This window comes from Astyanax mexicanus, chromosome 3 (genome assembly GCF_023375975.1).
Source record: "Astyanax mexicanus isolate ESR-SI-001 chromosome 3, AstMex3_surface, whole genome shotgun sequence".
Lineage (NCBI taxonomy): Eukaryota > Metazoa > Chordata > Actinopteri > Characiformes > Acestrorhamphidae > Astyanax > Astyanax mexicanus.
The window spans coordinates 27556090-27578904 of NC_064410.1; the positions used below are offsets into that span (position 1 = coordinate 27556090).

The window sequence follows — 22815 nt, forward strand, 5'->3', positions numbered from 1 at the left end:
CAAATCTCAGCACTGCCAATTAAGTGGAAGCGCAAAGTCTCCTAGACTATTTGTCACGGTGGAATTCGCTGTGGAATGCAGACGTGCTTCTGTTTTGCTGAGCTGAACTGACACTCCTGGATATATTAGCCTGGTTTTACGCTTCTTGCTAAGGACCTTCTACAGACTTTCTCATTTTAGTAACCAATAAGGGAGTGTCTGCTTGTCATTTATGGATTACTTCCAGGAGCTTGTTTTCCTGTGTTAGAGCTGTACTGGAGTAATTGGCTCCCTGAGTTTGCTCCATTCAGCGGATTTTATTGTGTTGCGATGGCTACCGATGATGCAGGATGTACCACATGTACGTCTATTTTTTATTCAGCTGAGTCAGTTCAAATCACTTTCACATCTTCACGCTCTTCTTCTTCTTCGAGTCGACCAGAATGAGGCGTGCTCCATTTTTTTAGAGCTAATGTTCTGAGGCTAATGTAAAGTTAATGTTCCAACATTTATAACAGGAATAAACACCGCTGTGTTTTCAATGGCTGCTTGGCACTTAATGATGTTTTTATTTTCTTAAATATGATGCAAATAAGAGCCCCGCATCATTAAGCAAAGGTCAGCGTGTTCAGCTCTTGTGTGGGACGGAGCTGAGGGAAGCTGCTACTGGTGTTATGTAAGTGCTAATGTCTTTGCCGTCGTGATCTTGAGCAAGGTGTTTAATGCAGTAGCTTCAGGACGTTTGACTCACAGTGCGTCTGCATTCCCGGCTGGATGAAATGACCTTGTGGAAGAGTAGAACAGTCCTCATCACCTGAAAACACATGCTGGAGTCGAGCACTTAACTAATGCACTTAACTGCACTGTAGTGTAGGGGCGGCCTGCTAATAAAACATTACCGTATTTCTTGCACTATAAGGTGCACCGGATTATAAGGCACACTATAAATGAAGGTCTATTTTCTGGTCTATTTTCATACATTATAAGGCGCACTGGATTAGAAGGCGCATTTTGCGACACTAGCAAGGAACAGGTTTTCCTTCTAACTTCTATCGAGTGCTGGATGTTAATCTACACAGATTTCTCTCCTGAACACTGTTTATTTGGGTGAGTAAAGTGCTTCTGTTTATTAACAGTAAGCATTAGCAGCTAACCAATATTGCTAGCCACGGTTAGCAGCTAATGCCACCCGACAGTGCTACACTGAGGAACCCTGAGTGTTCTCTGGTAAGCCAGGGCGATCTTAACTATTTTTAAACATGGAATCAGATTAATTCAGTGGACAGCTCATTCATATATATATATATGAATATTAAAGTTCTGATGTAACATAAATGACGCAAGAATTTCTTAACTTGTATTTTAATTATTTATTTCTAGAAATTAGGTAAGATATAGATGTGTGGGATGTAAAACATTTCATTAAAGCATTATTAAAGCATTACAATTGGTCAAATGGTTGTAACAGGTGTGTAAAAGCTGAGAAAACTCTTTTAAAAGGATCAAGTTTTATCCCAAGCACTAATCCAGCACTTCTACATTCTTTAAAAAAAAAGGTCAGAAGAAAGAACACAGATTCACACACTGTCCTGTAGTGATGCTCTCAGGATGTTCAGTATGTGTCACTTAGGGGCTTCATGAGTTAAAGTTAAGGACAGAGTGCTGTAAGGAACTTCACATACTTTTTAAAAGGTTTATGACACATATGTCACTATGGGCATCTTTTGGGGTAATATTGCTATATGTAGAGCAGAACAACAAAGTATTAAAATGCCTTTTTTTCTATACAGTGAATCCCTTATTTAGGCATCATTCTGGATAATCTAAATAACCAACACACACCTTCTGTAAATGAATACTGAAGGCATCCAGACTATAAAGGAACACATACGGAATCATGTAGTAACTTAAAAGTTCTAAACAAACCAAAATACTCTGTCAAGCATTTAGGTGCTTCTTGTATGGGCTGCTATTTACTTGTGGTTTTGGAGGCTGTTAACTGATGAAGCTATCCTGTGTAACAGAAGTAACTCTTGGTCTTCCTTTCCTGGGGCATTCCTGATGAGAGCCGGTTTCATCATACTGTTTTTGATGGTCTTTGCAACTGCAGTTGAGGATACTTTTAAAATTGACCCCAGTGTGTGTTCATGAAGCGTGGAAACAACAGAACACAGCAACATACTGAGCAACTCAAGCAGCTTATACTAAAGCAAAATACAGTGTTCTAATAAAATAATCTTCATTAAACATAATCGAATATCAAATATGGAATAGATCATAATTTTGGTATGAGGTCACATCACCCTGCACTGCTGCTGTACTGTATACTCTACAGTATCTCTAATAGAAAGCCATTTATATTCAGCCATATGGTGCACCACTCTCTACTTGACATTTAGTGTGTGCTATTTTTGGGGAAATGTATGTAGCGCACTATGGGAATAGTGAGTCATTTGAAATGTAGGCTGAAACTAAACCTCTGCTTCAAACTTTTCCTATTTTACAGCAAACCTGCTGGTGTACCTTCACAGCGTGAAGGATTGGCATAAAGTTATCCAAAAGCAGTGTGCAAGACTGGTGTGATTAAAAACCAGGTTATCCTACCAAATATTGATTTCTGAACTCTTAAAACTTTGTTTTCTTTGCATTATTTGAGGTCTGAAAGCTCTGCATCTTTTTTTGTTATTTCAGCCATTTCTCATTTTCTGTAAATAAATGCTCTAAATGACAATATTTGTGTTTGAAATTTGGGAGAAATATTGTCTGTATCAGATGGTAGTGGTTGCTGTGTTCTGCTCACGCAACTTATAATGTCATTTATTGTGTGTGATTGTGCTTAGGTAGGGTGCTGTGTTTAGTGTGTTGTTGCCAGAGTTAAAGGAAGTGAGCATAGATTAAGGAGGGAATCTGTTTGTTCATTAGTTATTTTTCGGTAGGTCTGGATACTTGGCAGTTGAGGCAATGGACCATGAACATAGTGTTAGGCTGTGCTTCTGGATCCTTGTCGAGCCAGTATCAGATTGTGGTGGTTTTGGCTATTGTTGTTAGTTGAGTGAGTAGTAGATCTTGGCTGAGCTCTATGCATAACCCCAGCTGTTAGGTGCAGGATTTGTCCTGTATTATACTACTTGTAATGTATAGAATAAAACAACAATGTTCATTTTACCCAAACATATAGCTATAAATAGCAAAATCAGAGAAACTGATTCAGAAACTGAGGTACATCTGCTATGTTCTTGCTGGAGTGAGACGTGATGTGCAGGTATGATAGATTGTGTACAAACCAATAGGGAGTCAGAATGGAATATGTTTATACTTCTCATCCAATCACAATCAGATTAACTCTATCTAGATGTAAAGATTTATCTGGATAGGGTTTTGTTTAATGATGAGAATCCGGGAATGAAAGCAAGCTGAAATTAAATATGTTTTAAATGTAAGAAAAAGAAAGTTCAGATAATTGTGTAGAAATGTAGAAGTAGACGTAAAAAGTCGTCTAAAAAAATTACTCCAGTAAAGTATAGAAAACCACAAATTCTACTTAAGTAACGTGACAAAGTAACAAAGTAAGCTCAGCTGAGAGATCTCACATGAGTCCCTTCAGACCCTTCAGAAATGTTGTCAGTATCCCCCAGTGAGGATTCTGTATTTAACTGGCAATCCCTCTTGAGGATTCTATACAAACCTGGCAACCTGCTGCTATGTGTGCTTTCTGAGTTAATACTTTACTGAAGGGTGTTTAGACTGTTTAGTCTCATGTCACATTGTCTTATATCAGTATTAAACTATATTACTTTTATATTATAGACGTGTTTATGTGTTTATTACCATGTTATAAAGTGTGTTAAAGCTAGAAAGCCAGATACAGAGAGGTGTGTGTGTGTGTGTGTGTCTCAGAACAGAGAGGAAAGAGGTGAAGAGCAGCCTCTATATCTCTCATTCTGATGCTGGGTGGGTGCAAGCAAGGCTGATACAAGGTTTTTGTGGGTGAAATAAACGTGGCTGGAGTATGGAGTATTAGAGTTAAGCTGGAGCAGCTCAGCACTCAGGTACTGTTTGGACCTCTGCACAAGTCTGGCGAGACACATTTAAGTGACCATTAATGATTATATAGGATTATATTTTCTGTAGTAACTCATAACATGATCAGGATGGATCATCATTATCATATTAAGAAAACATGCTGATTTAAAGCACTGACAGCTGTCACCATCAGCAGAGCTACAGCCAGTATTTTATTATTTGAACCGTACGATAGCTCACGATAACCTGAGTGAGTTTAGACCTCTAAATCTGGCAACCTCCATTCCTCCAATCTCTTTTTTTTAACACTCAGGGTTGCCAGTATAGACAACATCACACAAACAGTGTGCTAACATCCATGGAAAAACAGGAAAGCTGGCTATTTTTTTTGCTGAACAGGTAATCACTGAGCTTCAGTAAGGTTGCTAGGCATAGTTGGGTATTTATCACCACCACTAGCATAGTAAGTAGAGATGGAAATTTTAGACATTGAAACGTGTATAGATATACTAATCAGCTATAGAGTAAGACTCGTCATCGCTCGCCAACGTGTGTCAATCTGGCAACCTGCGTGAGCTTCATGTCTGCAAAGGAGCAGGTAGGGTAGAAAACTGTATTTAGTGTTTCGGAAATTCTTCGGACTTCTGTAGCCATTTCACACACTACCTCTCATTTTTTACTGATTATTTCTTTAAAACTTGGCGAACAATATGAAAAATATTGTGCCTAGTAGATTTTGGAGCATTGCAGTGAGGATTTGATTGTATTCAGAAGAAAAAAGCATTAGTGAGGTCAGGATGTTGGATAATCACCACCCCACCTCATCCCCCAACTCGTTCCAGGAACCACAGTTGCTTCCCTATAGGGACAAGGTAGAGAAGCTGTGTACTTTTGGGTTTAATTTTAAGCAGCTGAATGAATTCATCAAAAAGTTTAAAAAGAGTCCTCAAACATTTAAACACACAGTGCATGTACATTTTAAGATTAAATTTAAACGTTTCATTCCGTATGCATGATCACTAATGCTTTAATGTTAGACAGTCATTATCCTGATTGTCTGATCATGCTGGTAAATATCTTGATTAAGCTATATCCATAAGCTATATTCCAGAACATGCATTGTATGCAAGAAGCACGTATAAACAAAATACATCTCCCACAGTCCCGCTTAAACAAGCAGCGCAGCCTCGAGGCTGAAGTTTCACTGCTTCACCTCTTAATCAACAGATAATTATTTTAATCAAGGAAATGCATTCACAAACAGAAGAGAGAAAAGTAGATGAAGTAAGAATCAGAACAAAACCTTTCAGAAGGACAGATAATAAAAAAGTTAGTGATGTTTACGCTAGCATCTTAAAATGCTATTATATGCAGTCGTCCTTGACAACAGAGGCGTAATAAACCAGCGAGATCTTTAGCAATGTGAAAAAATGTAATGGCTGTCTGTGCGACCTCCACCGCTCGCGATAATCACTCAGCTAGTCGTTTAGCGTCTGCTGAGAGAAAACAACAGTGGGCCAATCATATAAGTGCAGCCTAAACTCCAGCAGCAACGTTTCAGCATCGTAGAGAAAATAATGACAGCCCTTTTTTCCGCTCTGCTTTAAATTTCTTTCAAAATAAATACAGTACACAGCAAAAAACTGGAGAGTTTAACAGCTGAGAATTGATCCTCACTCTTAAAAATGTAATTTTAACTTATTCAGATTTAAAGCTTCACTAGGTAGGATTGAGATTTTGTGCTCAAGGGCTCCCCCTACAGATGTAGAATGTTATAAACGTTTCGGGCGGATTAGTTTCTTTTTCTCGTTTTCTGGCTTTCACAGACATATTCGGTCTCTTTCCAGCTTCTGCCAGAGTGTCTGTATGTTAGTTTGTAAAGGATGAACCAGTAGTGCTTGTAGAACTGTTAGAACTAAAGGTCGGAAAGCAGGTCGCAGTTCTCGCGAGCGTTGGTCGCGGCCGCCTCGGAAAACTTACAGAGTCTAGTTTGAGTTCAGAGGAGCTCCGGCACAGACACGAGAGCACCGCTATTCCTCCTGTTACACCTCAATGCAGCGCTGCTGTGAGTTTCAAGCTGTAATTTTACTTCTTTAAAAAGATCAAAAATCAAAGAAATCCTACCTAGTGCTGCTTTAAATGGTGTTCATTTTATGTGTCGTATGAGACACATTTAAATGACCATCAAGCATTATATTTTCTGTAGGAACTCATAACGTTATCAGGATGAACCATAAGATCTGGGACCTGGGAACACTATTGCTGTTCCTGACAAATGAGAATAACAGGAGGGTTACATGTTTAACCCTGTTAAACATTTTATAGTTAATGTAAACCCTGGAAAAGATTTAAAATCAACTCTGTGGGAGTTCATTCAGATTTGACTTTTTTTTGCTGTCTATTGTCTCTATAGCTAATGCACATACAAATAAAAAAATAACTTTTCAATAACTAGCATTAAAGCTTTTCTTTAAGAGTATTTTGTCTTAATTTAGCAGTGCATTTTATGGTTTAGATATGAAATCTCATTGGCTCGTGATGTCACAAACATTTTCTGGACGTTGTTAGCCATTTGTCTCATTTTCCAGGAGTGTCCATGACTCCACCTTTCCAGGTTTTCCATACTTTCCAGGAATGTGTGGAGGAAACCCTCATCTCCCTCCATCATTTTCTGAACTAACAAACGTATTCTCACCCATAAGAGAGCGATGATGAGTCAGCAGAAACAGCGAGTGTCTCAGAGGGAGGCTGAGAGGGAGGAAAAATCCATCCGTTTTTGCTCTAAAGCATGTATGTTGGACCCTAGGGAGAGTTCTCTCGCCCTCTCTCTCTCTCTCTCTCTCTCTCTCCCTCTCTCTCTCTTCTGCATGCATGTAACAGAGCAGAGTAGGTATGTAGGCTGCTGCACTGGGAGCTGAAGTGCTGTTGTGCTGCTAGCGTTCTGCTCTAGGCAGACTACTGAGTTTAGGTCACTGGAATGTGAGGAACGGCAGTCTGTTGAAAATGTGAACAGGTGCTGTTCTCTGTTTTTACACAGCTATAGCTCAAACACACCACGTCTGTTAACATGAAGAGTCTGTCTGAACATCAAACGCACATCATTTTAACCTTTAACCCGCTGTTATCTCGAATGCGTGCCTGGAGTTTGATGCTTTACGTTGGTTCTTTAGCATTGTTTTAGCTTGTTTGCCTCCAGTCAAAATAGCATATTTTTCGCACTATAAGGGGCAAATAAAATCACACAATTTGTCCAAAAATCGACAATGTGCCTTATAATTTGGTGCACCTTATGTATGAATTCTATCTGTCAGGTTGTAAGGAGCAGTAAAGCCACTCCGCTGAAATACAGAGGTTTAAAGCAGTTTCAGTAAAGTTTCTCCAGCACTGAGGCTGGAGCAGTATTAGTATTCGTATTAGCATTAGCCGCTAACCGCAACACTAGCTCTTTCACCCTTGATGAGGTGCGTATATTGGACTGTAGCCTGCAAGGTATTAAAACAAGCAGTTTTGTCGGGTGAACCGCTAGCTGAGAGCGCCCTGGCTTACTAGAACACTCAGGGTTCCTCAGTGTAGTGCTGTCGAGCAGCATTTACTAGCGCTAAGCCCTGCTAACTGCGGCTAGCGCAGCTGCTAACCATCACCAGTACATCTAAGCTTACTGTTAATAAACAGAAGCGCTTTACTCACCCAAATAAATGTGAGTGTCAATATTTTTTGTGAGCACCATTATTGTCCAGCACTGCCTCATCTAGCACTTGGACATGAAATTTACCAGAACTGCGCAGGTTGCGTCTGGAATCATCTTCCCAATCCTTTATGTTGACACCACAGAGCTGGTGGATGTCCTCCCCCTTCACCTAATAGTTTCTTGGCTTATCAGAACACTCAGGGTTCCTCAGTGTAGCGCTGTCGGACAGCATTTACTAGCGCTAACCGCAGCCAATGCTAGCAGTTAGCCACCAATGCTAATGCTGCACCCAGCCTTAGTGAAAATCTGGAAATTTAAGCTTACTGCAAATAAACGAAAGCAAGTTTACTCACCCAAATAAACAGTTTTCAGGAGAGAAATCTGTGTAGATTAACATCCAGCACTCGTTTGACTTTAAAAGAAAATGTTTTTTTTTATATTACAGATTTGTTTACTTAGACGCTTCCCACAGCGGTGAGACCTGCTGAATTAGAAGGAAAACATGGCAACACCCCTGTTCCTTACTAGTGTCAATTAAAATGTGCGTTATGTATGAAAATAGACCAGAAAATATCCCTGTAAAGCTGCTTTGTGACAACCTTTGTTGTAAAAAGCGCTATATAAATAAAATTGAACTGAAGTGAAAATCATTAAAACTACATCTTATAATACAGTGCGCCTTTTAGTCCGTAAAATACGGTAATCATCTCCTGAGTCTCCTGAGGTTGAATGCCGTTGGTTTCTGCTGAATTATCAGGTTGTTTAGCAGCAGAAATATGAATAATGCGACACCAGCGCTAGCAGCTAGCTAACACTCCTGCACAAAGAAATGACATCTATGGGAATAGCACATGCCTTTTATTTGCTTATTGACATTTCCAGGAAATAAGCCCGTGTTTCCAGAGCCCTGTTCCCTAGACTCCTCTGGTGGTTCTCTTTGTGTAATTTCATAAACAAACCTATATTCCCAAAACCCTGAAATTCCTCAGCCTTGTGCTCCCTCACTACCTGAGCCCTGTATTCACGTGGCCTTGTGTTGTTGACTTGCTGATTTCATTGGGGTATTTTTTATCAATTCCATGTCAATTCATACTGTGTAAAAGCACAATAATTAAGCATACATAACGTCATGGATACAGTCAGAAGCATTTTAATTTTTTTTAAATTGTTAAACATCTAATTTTATCTACAAAAGTGACCTTATTCAATGATTATTTAAGAGACAGATTAAACAATTAAACAAGGCCAAATTCAACTAGTCTATATGTTCACTAGCCCACTGCTATGCTCACAGTTGCTGTGTGTAATAGGGTATAGGAGGGTTATTGGATGTGCTAGAAAGTGTCTGGGTTGTACTGGGAGGAGTTTGGGTTGTTAAATGTGTCTGATAAAGACGGGTCTGTTTGCATACAAGCGCTGCGCATTCTTTGGAAAAAACTGACATTGCAATACATTTACATTTTGAGATAAATTAGCAATATTAAAAAATATAGCAACTTATGTTTTTATTTTGCACTCTGTGCGTGCAGGTTTGGAGTAAAATACATGATCATGACACGACATGATTAACGTTATTTGGCCAAAAGTGAGCAAAACAAAATAATTGGCGAAAGAACAGATAAGACCCAAATAACAAGCATATATATATATATATATATATTTTTTTTTTTTTTTTTTTTTTGCAGTTTAGAAAGGTTTTCATTATATTTTGCCGCTTTTTTAAACTATTGCTTGAATTAAACAGCTTAATGTAGCTAAATCATTATGAAATTATTTCTATTGCCTTTTTGTTTTGTTTTTTAAGAGAAGGCTGTTGTTTATAAATTATTATAACATTGTGATCAACTTCCTAAAATAATCACCTATGCCATTTTTGGGCAAAATCTTCTCATGTTTCTGTATGGCCAGCTGTAGTAAAATCACCTACACCCTCAGTTAATCAGATCATTCAATTCTACCTCTTTAGGATAATGGCCTATGTCAAGAGTTCGATTTAAGGTAATTTCTTAAAATTAAATCTAAATAAAATGTGATTAAATCAATTTTCATATTTTTCCAAGACTAGGTTACCTTCACTGAACTAACTTATACAATTCTGACCTCGTCCTCTGAAGTTTATAAAGCTAGCTACAAATGCTCTACAATGTGTGGCTGTTACAATGTTAACTGTTTTCTGTCTTTTAAATCAATATTTTGTACATTTTGAATTAGTTGAATTTGTTTCTAGTTAGTTTTCTGGCTCGATTGTGTGATTAATATCCTCTTAAATCATTGCTAATGTTGTGTTTATTTGTATTTTGTGTTTCCTGAAAAGCTTGACAATTTCTGATAAATATTTAAATAAATAAATACATAAACTGGATAATAAATAAAATCTATTATTTCTACCCACAGTATGTTTCCAAACTGAAAACAAAGCTTGTCTTTTATATGGACAAAAGTATTGGGACTCCTGATCATTTTCCAGGAAAGATTTTCTTCTAGCATTGCTGTGAAAGTTTGATTGCATTTACATAAGCAACTCCCCAAATCATCTAAAATTATTGGGTGATGCGTCTTTATTTCAGAGAACACAGGTCCACTGCTCTACAGCTTAATACTGGGGGCTTTATACCCCTCTAGCCCACGTCTAGTTCTCCTCTACAGGGAGATCTGTGTCAGCAATAGGTGCAATTTAAAGTAGCAGGGTGGATCCATGTAAAGGGGTGTCCAAAAACTTTTGGACATTTATTGTATTGTGTTTGCTGAAGAAACAAACTGAATATAAAGCTATAAAAGCAAACAATCTGTCACAGTAGTCTCATCTTTGAGTAAAACTGATGGTTTATAAGAGTTAAGGGAAATATTATGCTTTTTGATTTTTTTATATGTATTTTTTTTTCAGATTTTTGCAAATAAACCAGACCCATTAGTATTAAACTGGTTGTTGTAAATGTCTTACATTTCATCATTTTTTTGCTATAAAGATACACAGCTAGCTTGCTGTTCTCTACAGATGTGATAAATGCTACTTTCTAACCACCCACACATGCAGTCCTCCTCCACCACCTTCATCACATCATTAGCTTTCTGTCTCTCGCCTTCTGTACCTGTATCTATTGTCTCGCAGTGTCCCTCTCTCGCTCCTCCTCCCCCTCTGTCTGTCCCTCTCTCTTCTCTCTCTCCCCACTGTGCACTCTTTTCATCTTTCCTCACTCTTTTCATCTCTGTCTCTCTCTCTCTCTCTCTCTCTCTGTCTCTCTTTTTCTTTTTCTCTCTCCCTAAATATAGCCTTCTTTGAAGCAATCCCTGTTTTGTCTCCTCCCGGAACACCTCAAGACAAAAATGTCAACTATTGTGCGAGTGTGTGTGTGTGTGTGTGTGTGTGTGTTTCTTTTTTTTTTCACTTAAAATTCATCTTTTATTAAAAAACACAAAACAAACAAACAAATAAAAGAGCAGAATATTTCTGTCTCTCTGTCATCAGGAAGTGTGAGCACTATGGTTTTTAGCATTTAGCACAAGTGAGTTAAAGGAAATCATCCATAGAGAATAAAAGAAATGTTTGTTTTTGCAGATTTTCTGGGAGTAAATATCATTATTGTGGAAAAAAACAATGCCAAACAGGGTTATAAACTTTTATAAACTTGCAGCTTATAAAAAGTACAGTTAATAAAAGTACCCCACATATGGTTTATTTTTTATACACTGGCATGCCAAAAGTCATGGGACATCGGTGTATAAATTGATCACGTTCAGATGAGGCCTGATAGTGGGTGACAGAGGCGTAAGACATTCCATTTCTGAATGTAGCCGATGACTTCTCTCTAGAGTTGCCAGTTCTGGCAGAAATCACACCCACATTCAATGCAGGAGATTAAAACAAATGCATATTGCACAGGTCAGTGCAGCATTATTAAGCTTCAATGGGATAAGGCAAAAGTCACGGAACAAGATACTTGCCACATGTGTTTACAGCAGGTAGATACCATCAGACATGTCTCCAGTTAAACAGACTGAAATGTGATTGCAGTGTGGGGTGGAATATGCAGATTCACTTTGTGTGCTGGTGTTTTGGTTGTATCAGGAGGAGACACAGTGCCAACAGGTCCATGGTCATTTGCTCTAGAAAGCTCTAAAAAGTTTGGAAGGTGTTTGTCTTATTTGTCTTATTGTGTCTGCATTTCCAAAAAAGAACATCACACCTACAGTAAAACATGGTGGTGGTAGTATGATGTGATCGGGGGCTGTTTTTTTATGCTTCAGGACCTGAATCATAAATTTCTACCAAAAAGTCCTGATGGAGAATATCCGACCATCTGCTGATACGCACTTGGGTTTGTGGACAGCCCTTATGATGAACGGCTTAGCTGGTGCAGATAAACTGTGTAATACTGTATACAGGCATACTTATGCATACTGTATATTATAGATAAGGGATGTGCTGTTATTACATACAGAAGTCCTACATATACAGTAAATAATACACAAGAGACATACAGTATGAATGACTGAGTACAGAAACAGATGTGTGTTGTAGGTGTTCATATATATGTATGGGTATATGTTTCAGTAAAATAAACGTTGTTTTATTCTATAAACTACGGACACAATTTCTGATAATGCAGAGCTTTCAAACCTCAAATAATGCAAAGAAAAAATCATAATTATGAAGTTTTAATCAATATTTGGTGGAACAATCCTGGTTGGATAACTTTGGATAACTCATCCATCTTCCTCTTGATTATATTCCAGAGGTTTTTAAACTGGTAAAATCAAAGAAACTCATAATTTTTAAGTAGTCTCTTATTTTTTTAGTAGGAAAGCAGTAGAAAAAAATAGATTCGAGCTTGAAACGCTTTTCTAACATTGAACAAAACGATTCTCATTTTCTATTTTTTTTGCGGGTGCTGCTACTGTCGCACGGAGTTCACCTACTGTCCCACAGAGCTTTTTAACTGTACTGCGGATCTCAGCTACTGTTGCGTGGAGCTTTTTAACTGTCTTGTGGAGCTTTTTAAGTTTACTGCGGAGATTTGTAACTGTCTCGCAGAGTTCATCTACTGTCCTGCGGAACTCTTTAACTGTTAAAGAGCTCCGCAAGACAGTAGCTAAGCTCCACAGGACAGTAGCTGAACACCGTGAGACAGTTAAAATGCTCTGTGCGACAGAAGCAGAGCTCCATGGTACAGTAGCTGAGCTCTGCAGGACAGTAGATGAACTCCGCGAGACAGTTAAAAAGCTCCCCGAGACAGTAGGTGAACTCCGCGGGACAGTAGGTGAACTACACAAGACAGTTAAAAAGCTCCGCGGGACAGTAGGTGAACTCCGCGGGACAGTAGGTGAACTACACAAGACAGTTAAAAAGCTCCGCGGGACAGTAGGTGAACTCCGCGAGACAGTTAAAAAGCTCCCGAGACAGTAGCTGAGATCCGCAGTACAGTTAAAAAGCTCCGCGGGACAGTAGGTGAACTCTGCGGTATAGTATGTGAACTCCACGAGACAGTTAAAAAGCTCTGCGAGACAGTTAAAAAGCTCTGCATGACAGTAGCTGAGCTCCGCGGGACAGTAGGTGAACTCCACAAGACAGTTAATAAGCTCTGCGAGCAAGTTAAAATGCTCTGCGAGACAATAGCTGAGCTCCGCGCAACTGTAGGTAAGTGTTGCGAGACAGCAGCAACAGGAAAGGGAAAGTTTTTGCTCTTACTGTCTCTCCCTATTAGGCTACAGAGGTGTGTGTAGTGTCGTGTTACGCTGTTTGTTGTTGCGCCGCTAAAGTATGGAGGATGAAGAAAAATAAATCCAACCGATTTGAAAGAATCGGAAAAAAAACGAATCGTGACCCCAAGAATCGATTCTGAATTGAACTGTGAAATTCCCAAAGATTCACAGCCCGAGACAGCAGTGTAAATGACACCAGCTATAGAAAGGTATAAAAGACATGCAAAACACAGAGCAGGGATTATATTTAGAAAGGTAGAAGGTGTGAATAATGAACGCTGGAGACCGCCACAGCGCGGGAGAAAATGAGCCGCTGCGAAAGAAACAAATGGAGAAGGGGGGAGGAAAGGATAGAAAAGCAGGGAAAAGGAGGTGTAGTAGTGTATATTTAGAGAGGAAAAGAGAAGGGGTGGCTGACATTTCTGATCCTCATTTTGTAATTGAATAATAATCTCCTACGGGACCTGACCTAGAATTGTAAATGTGTGTGTGAGAGAGAGAGAGAGAGAGGGACTGTGTGTATGACTGTACGTGTGTGTGTATATGACTGTACGTATGTGTGTGTATTTTTTGCTACACAAAGAGGACAGGACAGTGCAACCTAAAAGGAAATGAAACACTGCCACCTACTGTTATAGATGTGTCCTCACACGCAGTTGGAATGAAAAATGAGCTGCTTCAATGTGTTCTGACAGAGTGCAGAAATAAAATTCTTCTTCAAGCAGGACATATATTTGGTAAAGGTCAGTAAGATAAATCATCTTCTCTCTCTTTCTTCTCTCAGACTATATTTCTAAGTAGTCTAGCTCTGAGGATGTACTTTTCTTACTCTCATCTTCTCTCTCTCTCTCTTTCTCTCTCTCTGTCACACACTCTCAATTTTCATATAATCCTATCTGCTCACTTTGCCATGGCAAATTTAATTCCATTAATGTCACGAAGTCACAGCGTCGTCTAAAGAGATGATAATGTAATCTCTTGAACTTGTCCAGTTCGGTTCAGCTTCTCAGTAATAATATACCTCTTTTTCTCTTTCTCTCTCTCTCTCTCTCTCTTTCACTATGTCTAGCTTGCGGAGGGAAGGCTATACGGTGCAGGTCAACGTCAACGACTACCTGGACATCTACTGCCCGCACTACAACCTGAGCCAGAGAGGGGCGCTAGAGCGAGGCGTGGTGGAGCAGTACGTGCTCTACATGGTCAGTTACCGTGGCTACCGCACCTGTGACCCCCAGATGGGCTTCAAGCGCTGGGAGTGTAACCGGCCGCACGCCCCCCACGCACCAATCAAGTTCTCCGAGAAATTCCAACGCTACAGCGCCTTCTCGCTGGGCTACGAGTTTAACGTAGGCCATGAGTACTACTACATCTGTGAGTATCCCATAACCTCTCTATAATCTATATCTTATACATTCATCAACTAATAACTGATTAACTAGCTCTCGTCTCACGTCTGCATAGTGACAGATTAGCATAATCGATTAATTGACAATCCCATGCCTGCATAGTGACAGATTACCATCCAGTGGTGTTTGAACGTTTAGAATTTTCTGTATTTCAGCATAAATATGACCTAAAACATCATCAAATTGTCACACAAGTACTTAAAAAAGATAAAAAGAAAATACTTGGTCATTAATTAATTGAGGAAAATGATCCAATATTACATACTCTAAGCAACTGAAGGCCTCTCTCACATTGGCCAAGACAATATTCAACATCAGGGTAAGCAAGACAAAAGACACTGCTCTCCAAAAAGAACATTAATTACTTCTCGTCTGCAGTTTTCTAAAGATCACGTGAACAAGCCAGAAGGCTATTGGAAGAATGTTTTGTGGACGGATATGAACAAAATAGAATTTTTTTATTTAAATGAAAAGCATAATTTTTTTAACCTTATCTCATCTGTGAGACATGGTGGTGGTAGTATCATGATCTGGACCTTTTTTGCGGCACCTGAGCCAAGACTGCTTGCCTTCATTGATGGAACAATGAAGATAATTCTACAGGAAAGTTTTAGGACATCTGTTCATAAACTGAATCTTTAGAAAAGGTGGGTCATGCAGCAAGACAATGACCCCAAGAACACAAGTCATTCTACCAGAGAAAAGTTAAAGAAGAACAAAGAAAATGTTTTGGAATAGGGCCAAGTTAAAGTCCTGGCCTTAATCCAATAGAAATATTGTGGAAGGACCTGAAGTGAGCAGTTCATGGAAGGAAATCCACCATCAAAAACAGAGGGACGATATGAGTACTTTTTTGTACTCAAAGGTACACTCTTCATAATTGTACCCTCAAAATGGAACAATATTGGTCTTTACAGGGTCAGATTTGTTCCCTCTGAAGTACAAAGTAATTTCTAACAGAAATAAGTACAGATTTGTACCATTTAACCAACCAAACGTTACATTCGGTATTCTGCATCACTGTACTAATAAACAATATATATTTAAATTGCACATTTTTTATTTGAACGCCAGACAATTTTGGTTCATCAAGTTTTTGAGCCATATTCAGTTGATGATAATGTTTATAATCTTTATAATCTTTACTGACACAAAAACCATGGGTACAAAAAGGACTTTCACTGAAAAGTACCTCAATAAAAGGTACAAGCTTTGTACCCTTTTAAGTACAAATCTGTACTTACTTTTCTTAGTGTGTACATACACTGTAAGCCCGGATAAGTTGAATTTACTTCACAAATTAGAGGAAACCGGTCACCTTAAAAACGTTACTTAACGTTTTTAAGGTGTTTGCTGAAATGTTTTAAGTAATGGGGAATAAAAACTTGAATACTGAAAGAAACGGTTCACATACTTTTACCACTCACAAATATCAAATACTAGATTATTTTCCTCAGTTAATAAATTTTCAAAATATCATACTTTAGTCTTATTTGTTTAACCAGGTTTTCTTGATCTACTTTTAGAACTTTAAAAATCTATGCAGACATATATATATAGAAATATAGAAAATTTAAAAAGGTTCACAAACTTTCAGGCACCACTGTAATTGATTAATCAGCAGTACCTCGCTTGCATATTGACATAGAACCATAATTGATTAACTCTTATTGAACAACTCCTGCTTAGTGACATAATCAATTATGTAGTAGTATTATTCATACATAGTGACATATTATCACAATCAATAATTAGGCGGTACATTACCTGCATTAATCAGCAGTACCGCTTCTGTACAGTGACAGATTATTATAATCGATTAATCACCGATACAAATCCTGTATATTATCATATTCACTTTTTACATCAATCACCGATACCACTGCTGCATATTAACAGATTAGCATAATCAGATAGTCAGCAGTAGCACTCCTGCATAGTGACAAATTAGCATAATTAATCAATGTATGTCATCACTCCTGCATAATTAGCGTCACTAACCAATCAGTGGTGTTACTCCTGTATGAAGACACGTGTCATGATTGTGATTAATCAGTGATTACTCTCCTAGATAACAAAGACAAATGAGCTAAATTAGAGAAATCAGGGGCTTCACTCTTATATAATTACAGAAATAAGCTAATCAGCAGTGCTACTCCTGCCTAAACACACATTAGCATAATTATTATAATCATAACTCATCGGAAGTTGTACTTTAGCATAAAGGCAAATTCATTATCAAGAAAGATAGATAAATATGCATAGCTAAGCAATTGGTGGTAATAATTTATTATTGAGACAATCAGCTGTAGTAATTAAATATAAAGATAAATTAGTGAATCAAAAGACAAGATAGTGTTCTTAACTAACAACACATTGTGCTGCTCTCCCGCTGACCACTGGTCAGTTAAAATGAGTAGACTGTAGATCTGCTGTCTAATTTCTCAGCAACCCATTTATGGCAGGTGCAGAAAAACCAGGTGAAAAAATTAACCTGCGAGTTTTAACATTTTGCATGTGTAAATTTCCCTCTCGTGAGCACAACTGTGAAACTCGTCAGCACAAAAAATACATTTGTGTGTGCTCTGAACAAAATATCACTCTCAAGCTTCATTTTTCTTTTTAAGCGTTCAATTATTTTTCTTCTCAAATTCACAGTTGTCCTTGTACTCTTTTTGCTTGAGTTGAGTTTTTTTTGCGCTCAAGTGTAGAAAGTGGTGGTTTTGACATATTAGGGGTGGGGTCAAGGTTTGTACCCTCAGCTATTGGCTGATATCTCCAGGTTTTTTGAGTGACCACCTACTACCAAAAGCCTGCTTCTGAAAGCGAAGACAGAAGAGGAAGAGGAAAAAGGATAGGAAAAGAGTTAGCTAGCTATGCTAAAAGCCAAACTGTGGGTTTATCTAAATAAAAATACCAGTAATAATGCGGAGGTTATGTACATTTCTGTTGACCACTTTGCTTTTTCTTCTGTCTTAAAGCTGGTGAATTCAACAGTGAATTCAGAAGGACAAAATAAAACACATGAAAAGGAAAAAAATGAATCTCGAGAGCAATATTCTTTTTATGTGCTTGCGAGTTTCACAGTTGCGCTTGCAAGAAGGAAATTTACGCACATAAAAGTTAAAACTCACGGGTTTTTTTTTTTTCACCCAGTGTTTTTGTGCCCCCGACTTTTGACATTGATGTGACGCCATACCCATTTATTGTTGATCCATTTCTAAACACAAGACCTATCCTGACCAACCATATTATTCTGGTGGTCGATCATGCTCAGAAGAACTCTCAGCACTCTGAGACACTGACAGGGTACTGAGGCTCTGGGTCTCTGTGCTCAGTAGTGCTGTGCGGTGAATCAAATTAATTTGATCAATTAAAACGTAATTGAGTTTTAATTTGATTTTCAAAATGAGATTATCAAGAGTGTGCGTCTTTAGATACAGAACCTGCCAGATCCTGAATCAGTAGATAAGCTTGTGTTTTGTAAAAAAAAAAAAAAAGCCTGTAAGGAATCTTTTCATTTTTGCACCTTAATGCACACTAAATGTGAATTTAATGTTGCTTGTTATCATTTAAAAAATAGCAAATATCAACTTTTGGTTTTATATTGATTGTATTGTGCCTGCAGAAAAAAAATAAAAAAATGAATAAAAAAATAAAATAAAACAATAGTAAAAGTAGTAGAAATTAGGGATGCGATGAGATGACAGTTATCTCGAGATAAGAAAAGACATGATATTGGGTTCACAAGATGAAAATTAGGCAAGTTTTTAACAATATATATATATATATATATATATATATATATATATATATATATATATATTTTGATTTCAAAGTTACGATTGTATGATTGAAAATATTTTTAATTTGACTGAAACTCACAAAATGTAAAAAAAAAAAAAAAAAAAAAAACTGCAGGGGATTTTTAAAAATGTTTTGTATCTTGTAATGGATGTCCATCATTTTTTTCTCTGATTATGAATTATATATGATTTTTGTATGATATGCAGTAAAATACAGAACAGTGTGCTACAGTACTGCAGCTGCTTTTACCATAAACCCAACAACTACTCTCCTGTATGATCTCTCACTGTATTAGCCTCTGGGTTCTAAGGTCAGATTGTCAGATTGTCAGATTGCCCCTAGTGAGGGTTCTGTCTCCAACTGGCAACCCACATGGTGGTTCTATACAGACCTGGCAACCTATGACTAGATCTCGACAAAGTTGCCTCTGCATCGCTCTGCAGTTTAAACTGTGAAGGTGGGAATGTGTGTGTGGGAACACGAGGCTCAGTGGAGCACACGATTAACAGAATATGGAACATAGTGTGTTCTTGTGAGAAAAATGTAACACCTGACGAGAAATATTGCACCATATCGTAGCACGAGATCTCTGCACACCCATAGTAGAAACACTTTGTATATTTGATAGCTCAAGATGGTGCTGTTTTGTACTATTTTGGCACGTCTACAAACAAGTAAAACTGCTTTTTCAAGTTGTTATATAGTAATTTTGAAAATCAGAATTTGGAAAATCAGAATATTAAGATTTTATTTTTGTATAGTATCGACCATGATCAGAACCTGACCACTGATGAAGGATTAAAATATGTACAGAAGGTCTGCAGTCTGTAACTGTACAGCAGTAGGTATTAATAATAGAGTAACTGTTGAGCATACCTCAGTATTATTAGTAAATATGAATGATAATTAAGCTCCTGAAGACTGGCGCGTGTGTAAATATTTAATGGACGCAGAGTTGTGTTATTACTAAAGCTGTGATTGATAAATTACATTAATACATCTGAGCCACTGCTGCATGTGGGTTGCCTGTTATTTCATCAGTGCTACAAAGTGTTGGCTTTTGATGTGGTGAATTACACATGGCAGTGTGTAAATATTCATTTAAACAATGAATAAATAATAAGCTAGATCTGAAACTCTAATGTGCCAAAAGCCCTCACTCAAATATTACTTTAACAGCGAGTCTCATGAGTAGCTTAATGAAGGCTGATTAATTCATGCCAAAGGATTTTGAACGGTGTTGTGTCATGGGTATTATATGATATCTGTAATAGCCCAGTGGAAAAGTCCCAAAATTAAATAAAGTAAATCAGCTTCTGTTTCATATACTGTAAACTGTAGGGGTAATATGGGGTTCTAGTCCATTGATCTGAATCTGGATATAGATTGATTTTCCTATCTATCCATCCATCCATCTGTATATTTGTTTGTTTTTGAATTTTAACTTGTTTATAGTCTTACATTCTTCTTGTAAACGTACTAAAACAGTGCTTTTATATTTGTTGCCTGATTCTCATTCCTGGTTGTGGAGACTGGTCTCCTAACTTCTATGTTTCGTGTGTTTCTTTGCTCTAAAACACCTGATTTAACTTATTGAGTGAAACTCTGAATTTCAGTTTGCTCTATACACGGGAACTACCAAGCTTACAAAAAAATTCTAAACTTCCTCCAGAGAAAATAATTAATGCTTAAGAGAGTTCAATTTACATATATTTTCTACCAGGTTCTACCAGTTTTCTCCTTATTCAGCTAGGCCGATTGTCCCACCCACTCAGCTGCATATCCCCCATCACTAGTGATGCCATAGCAGAAGGAGGGTGAAGACTAGCACATGCCTCCTCCGATACATGTGAAGTCATCTACCACATCTTTTCAAACTGCTGCTGATGCAGCATTGCAGAGTAGCATCACAGCACACTCGGAGGAAAGTGCAGCGGTTCTGTTTTTTTTTTTTTTTGGTCAGTTCATCAAGAATTTTGACACAGTAGAAGCAACAGTTTGAGTGTTCAAATTATGTGGTTAACTGAAAATCTACTAACATTGAGATAAATGTCTGCACTACTGCAGGAGTCAGAATATCTTGGTGCAGGATAGAATTTAATTGTTATTGGCTGGAGTTAACAATATAATAATAATAATAATAATAATAATAATAATAATAATAATAATAATAATAATAATAATAATAATAATAATGCATATATTAATAAAAATACATTTTATATATTTTTTATTCCTGAATCAAATTTTCATAGAGTGTACAGATTTTAAAATGTTTGTTTTCTTTTTAATGCTACTTAATTTTATTTTAACAATTGTTCTGTTAATTGTAATTGTCTTAATATTTTTATTTTTTCTGTAAGACACTTTGAATTGCCAAGGTATGAAAGGTGCTATATAAATAAATTTGCCCTGCCTTGCCTTGCCTATAAATACACCTCTACTACAAGATTCTTGATGTGGCTGTAATCAATGCTTAAATCTTGATTAAATCAAGCTGTTTCAAGTTAATAGCCAATGCAAGCAAAAAAATAACCCTTAAGATATTACTGATAAATATTAAAGTGGAGGATGGGACAGTGCTATGCAGCACTATATTGCTGTTTTAATAAATACAGAAGTAAATTTCAAGCATGTGGTGGGCGGCCGCGGGATTAAAACAAGTGATTTTTACAGGATTGGGCAGTAACAGGACTAAAACAAGCGAGACCTCTAAATCTAAACCTCTAAATCTAGCGTTTCTCAACTCACATCACAACGCACATGCTAGTGTTTTTCTGCTACTTTTCACAGCTACTCAAGTATATATACTCAAGTATAGTCTGATAATGAGCTGAGGAGTTCTTGGTGGTAGTGCGCCTCCAGGACCAGGGTAAAGAAACCATGAATGAACCAGTCTGCTACTTTGAAGCTCAATAAATCTAATATATTCATTTAAGATATTAATCAAATTGTATCTCCAATCATTTCATTTGACCGATTATTAGATGTATAAATCAGGTATAGTTACACATCTCCAAATTCTGAAGTCTTTGTGGTTTAAAGGTGTCTCTTGAGAAGCAGCAGTGTGTAATTCAGTGGAGGCTCTGAGGCTTCTCTCCTCTGTAACCCGGGGGAGCAGCGTGTGCATCATCTTATCTGTTCATTACACTCGGGGGATTAGTGGCTCGTACAATAGCGCAATGATAGATAAGAGAGGAAGGACAGGGCCATTATGACCTGCAGCAGTGCTCCGGTGTGAGCTGCATTAACACCACAGCGCTGTCTGTGACCTGCCATTATAACACCAGCTATTTTATACTGTATATTAATACACTGTAGCTATTTACTATAATGATATGTTCTTCAGTTACTTTAAAATGATGCTTCACAATAATACACTATAGTGCTTAGTTTTGGAGTATAAACGTTTTTGAGCTTTTTCGTTTTTACTTGTTAATATCTATCTATCTGAAAAAACAAAATGCTAAAACATGAAGTTGCAATACACAGAGTGTCCACTAGGGTGCGATATGCAGTTGTTAATCAAACTGTATTAGTTTATTCATCTGTGACTGATCAGTAGGTGGCAGCAGGCTAATGTGTTAATGTGTGTGTTTGTTATTGTGTGTGTTTTACAGCCACGCCCACTCATCACCATGGTCACAGCTGTTTAAGACTGAGGGTGTTTGTGTGCTGCTCTACAGGTGAGTTTTATCTCTCTCTCTCTCTCTCTCTCTCCTTTTTGTTTTATTCTCTCACACATATGCGCACATATTTTTCAGTAATAATAGTTTAATTATCATATCATTATATTAACCCAAAAAAACCCATGGTGAAGTAAGTGTCACAGACTCTTTAAAAGATTGAAAGTTTGTAACAGAATTCTCTCCCTAAGTAAAATAAAGTAAATATGTGAATTTCTGATCTTATTAATAGAATGTAGGAGTGCTGTGTTAGTGCTAGAGATGAAGTAGCTCTTGTAAAATGTGTATTTTTGCTTCTACAAATCTGTTCCAACTATTTAACCATTCAAATGCTTTATTCAAATGTTTTACGATCCCTATAATCCATATGAGATCTATATACAGCTCTGGAAAAAATTAAGAGACTTCAGTTTCTGAATCAGTTTCTCTGATTTTGCTATTTGTAGGTGTATGTTTGAGTAAAATGAACATTGTTGTTTTATTCTATAAACATTTCTCCCAAATTCCAAAAATATTGTAATTTAGA

General features: G+C 37.5%; 1 protein-coding gene across 2 annotated transcripts in view; it reads left to right on the top strand.

Moving 5' to 3' along the window:
- The window catches only part of efna3a (ephrin-A3a), a 209600-nt gene that overhangs the window by 173451 nt on the left and 13334 nt on the right, over nucleotides 1–22815 (top strand). For both annotated transcript variants that reach the window (XM_049476257.1, XM_049476258.1), the window contains 2 exons: nucleotides 14460–14761; nucleotides 22224–22289. In XM_049476257.1, coding sequence (XP_049332214.1) covers nucleotides 14460–14761; nucleotides 22224–22289 — 368 coding nt within the window. The remainder of the gene's footprint in view (nucleotides 1–14459; nucleotides 14762–22223; nucleotides 22290–22815) is intronic.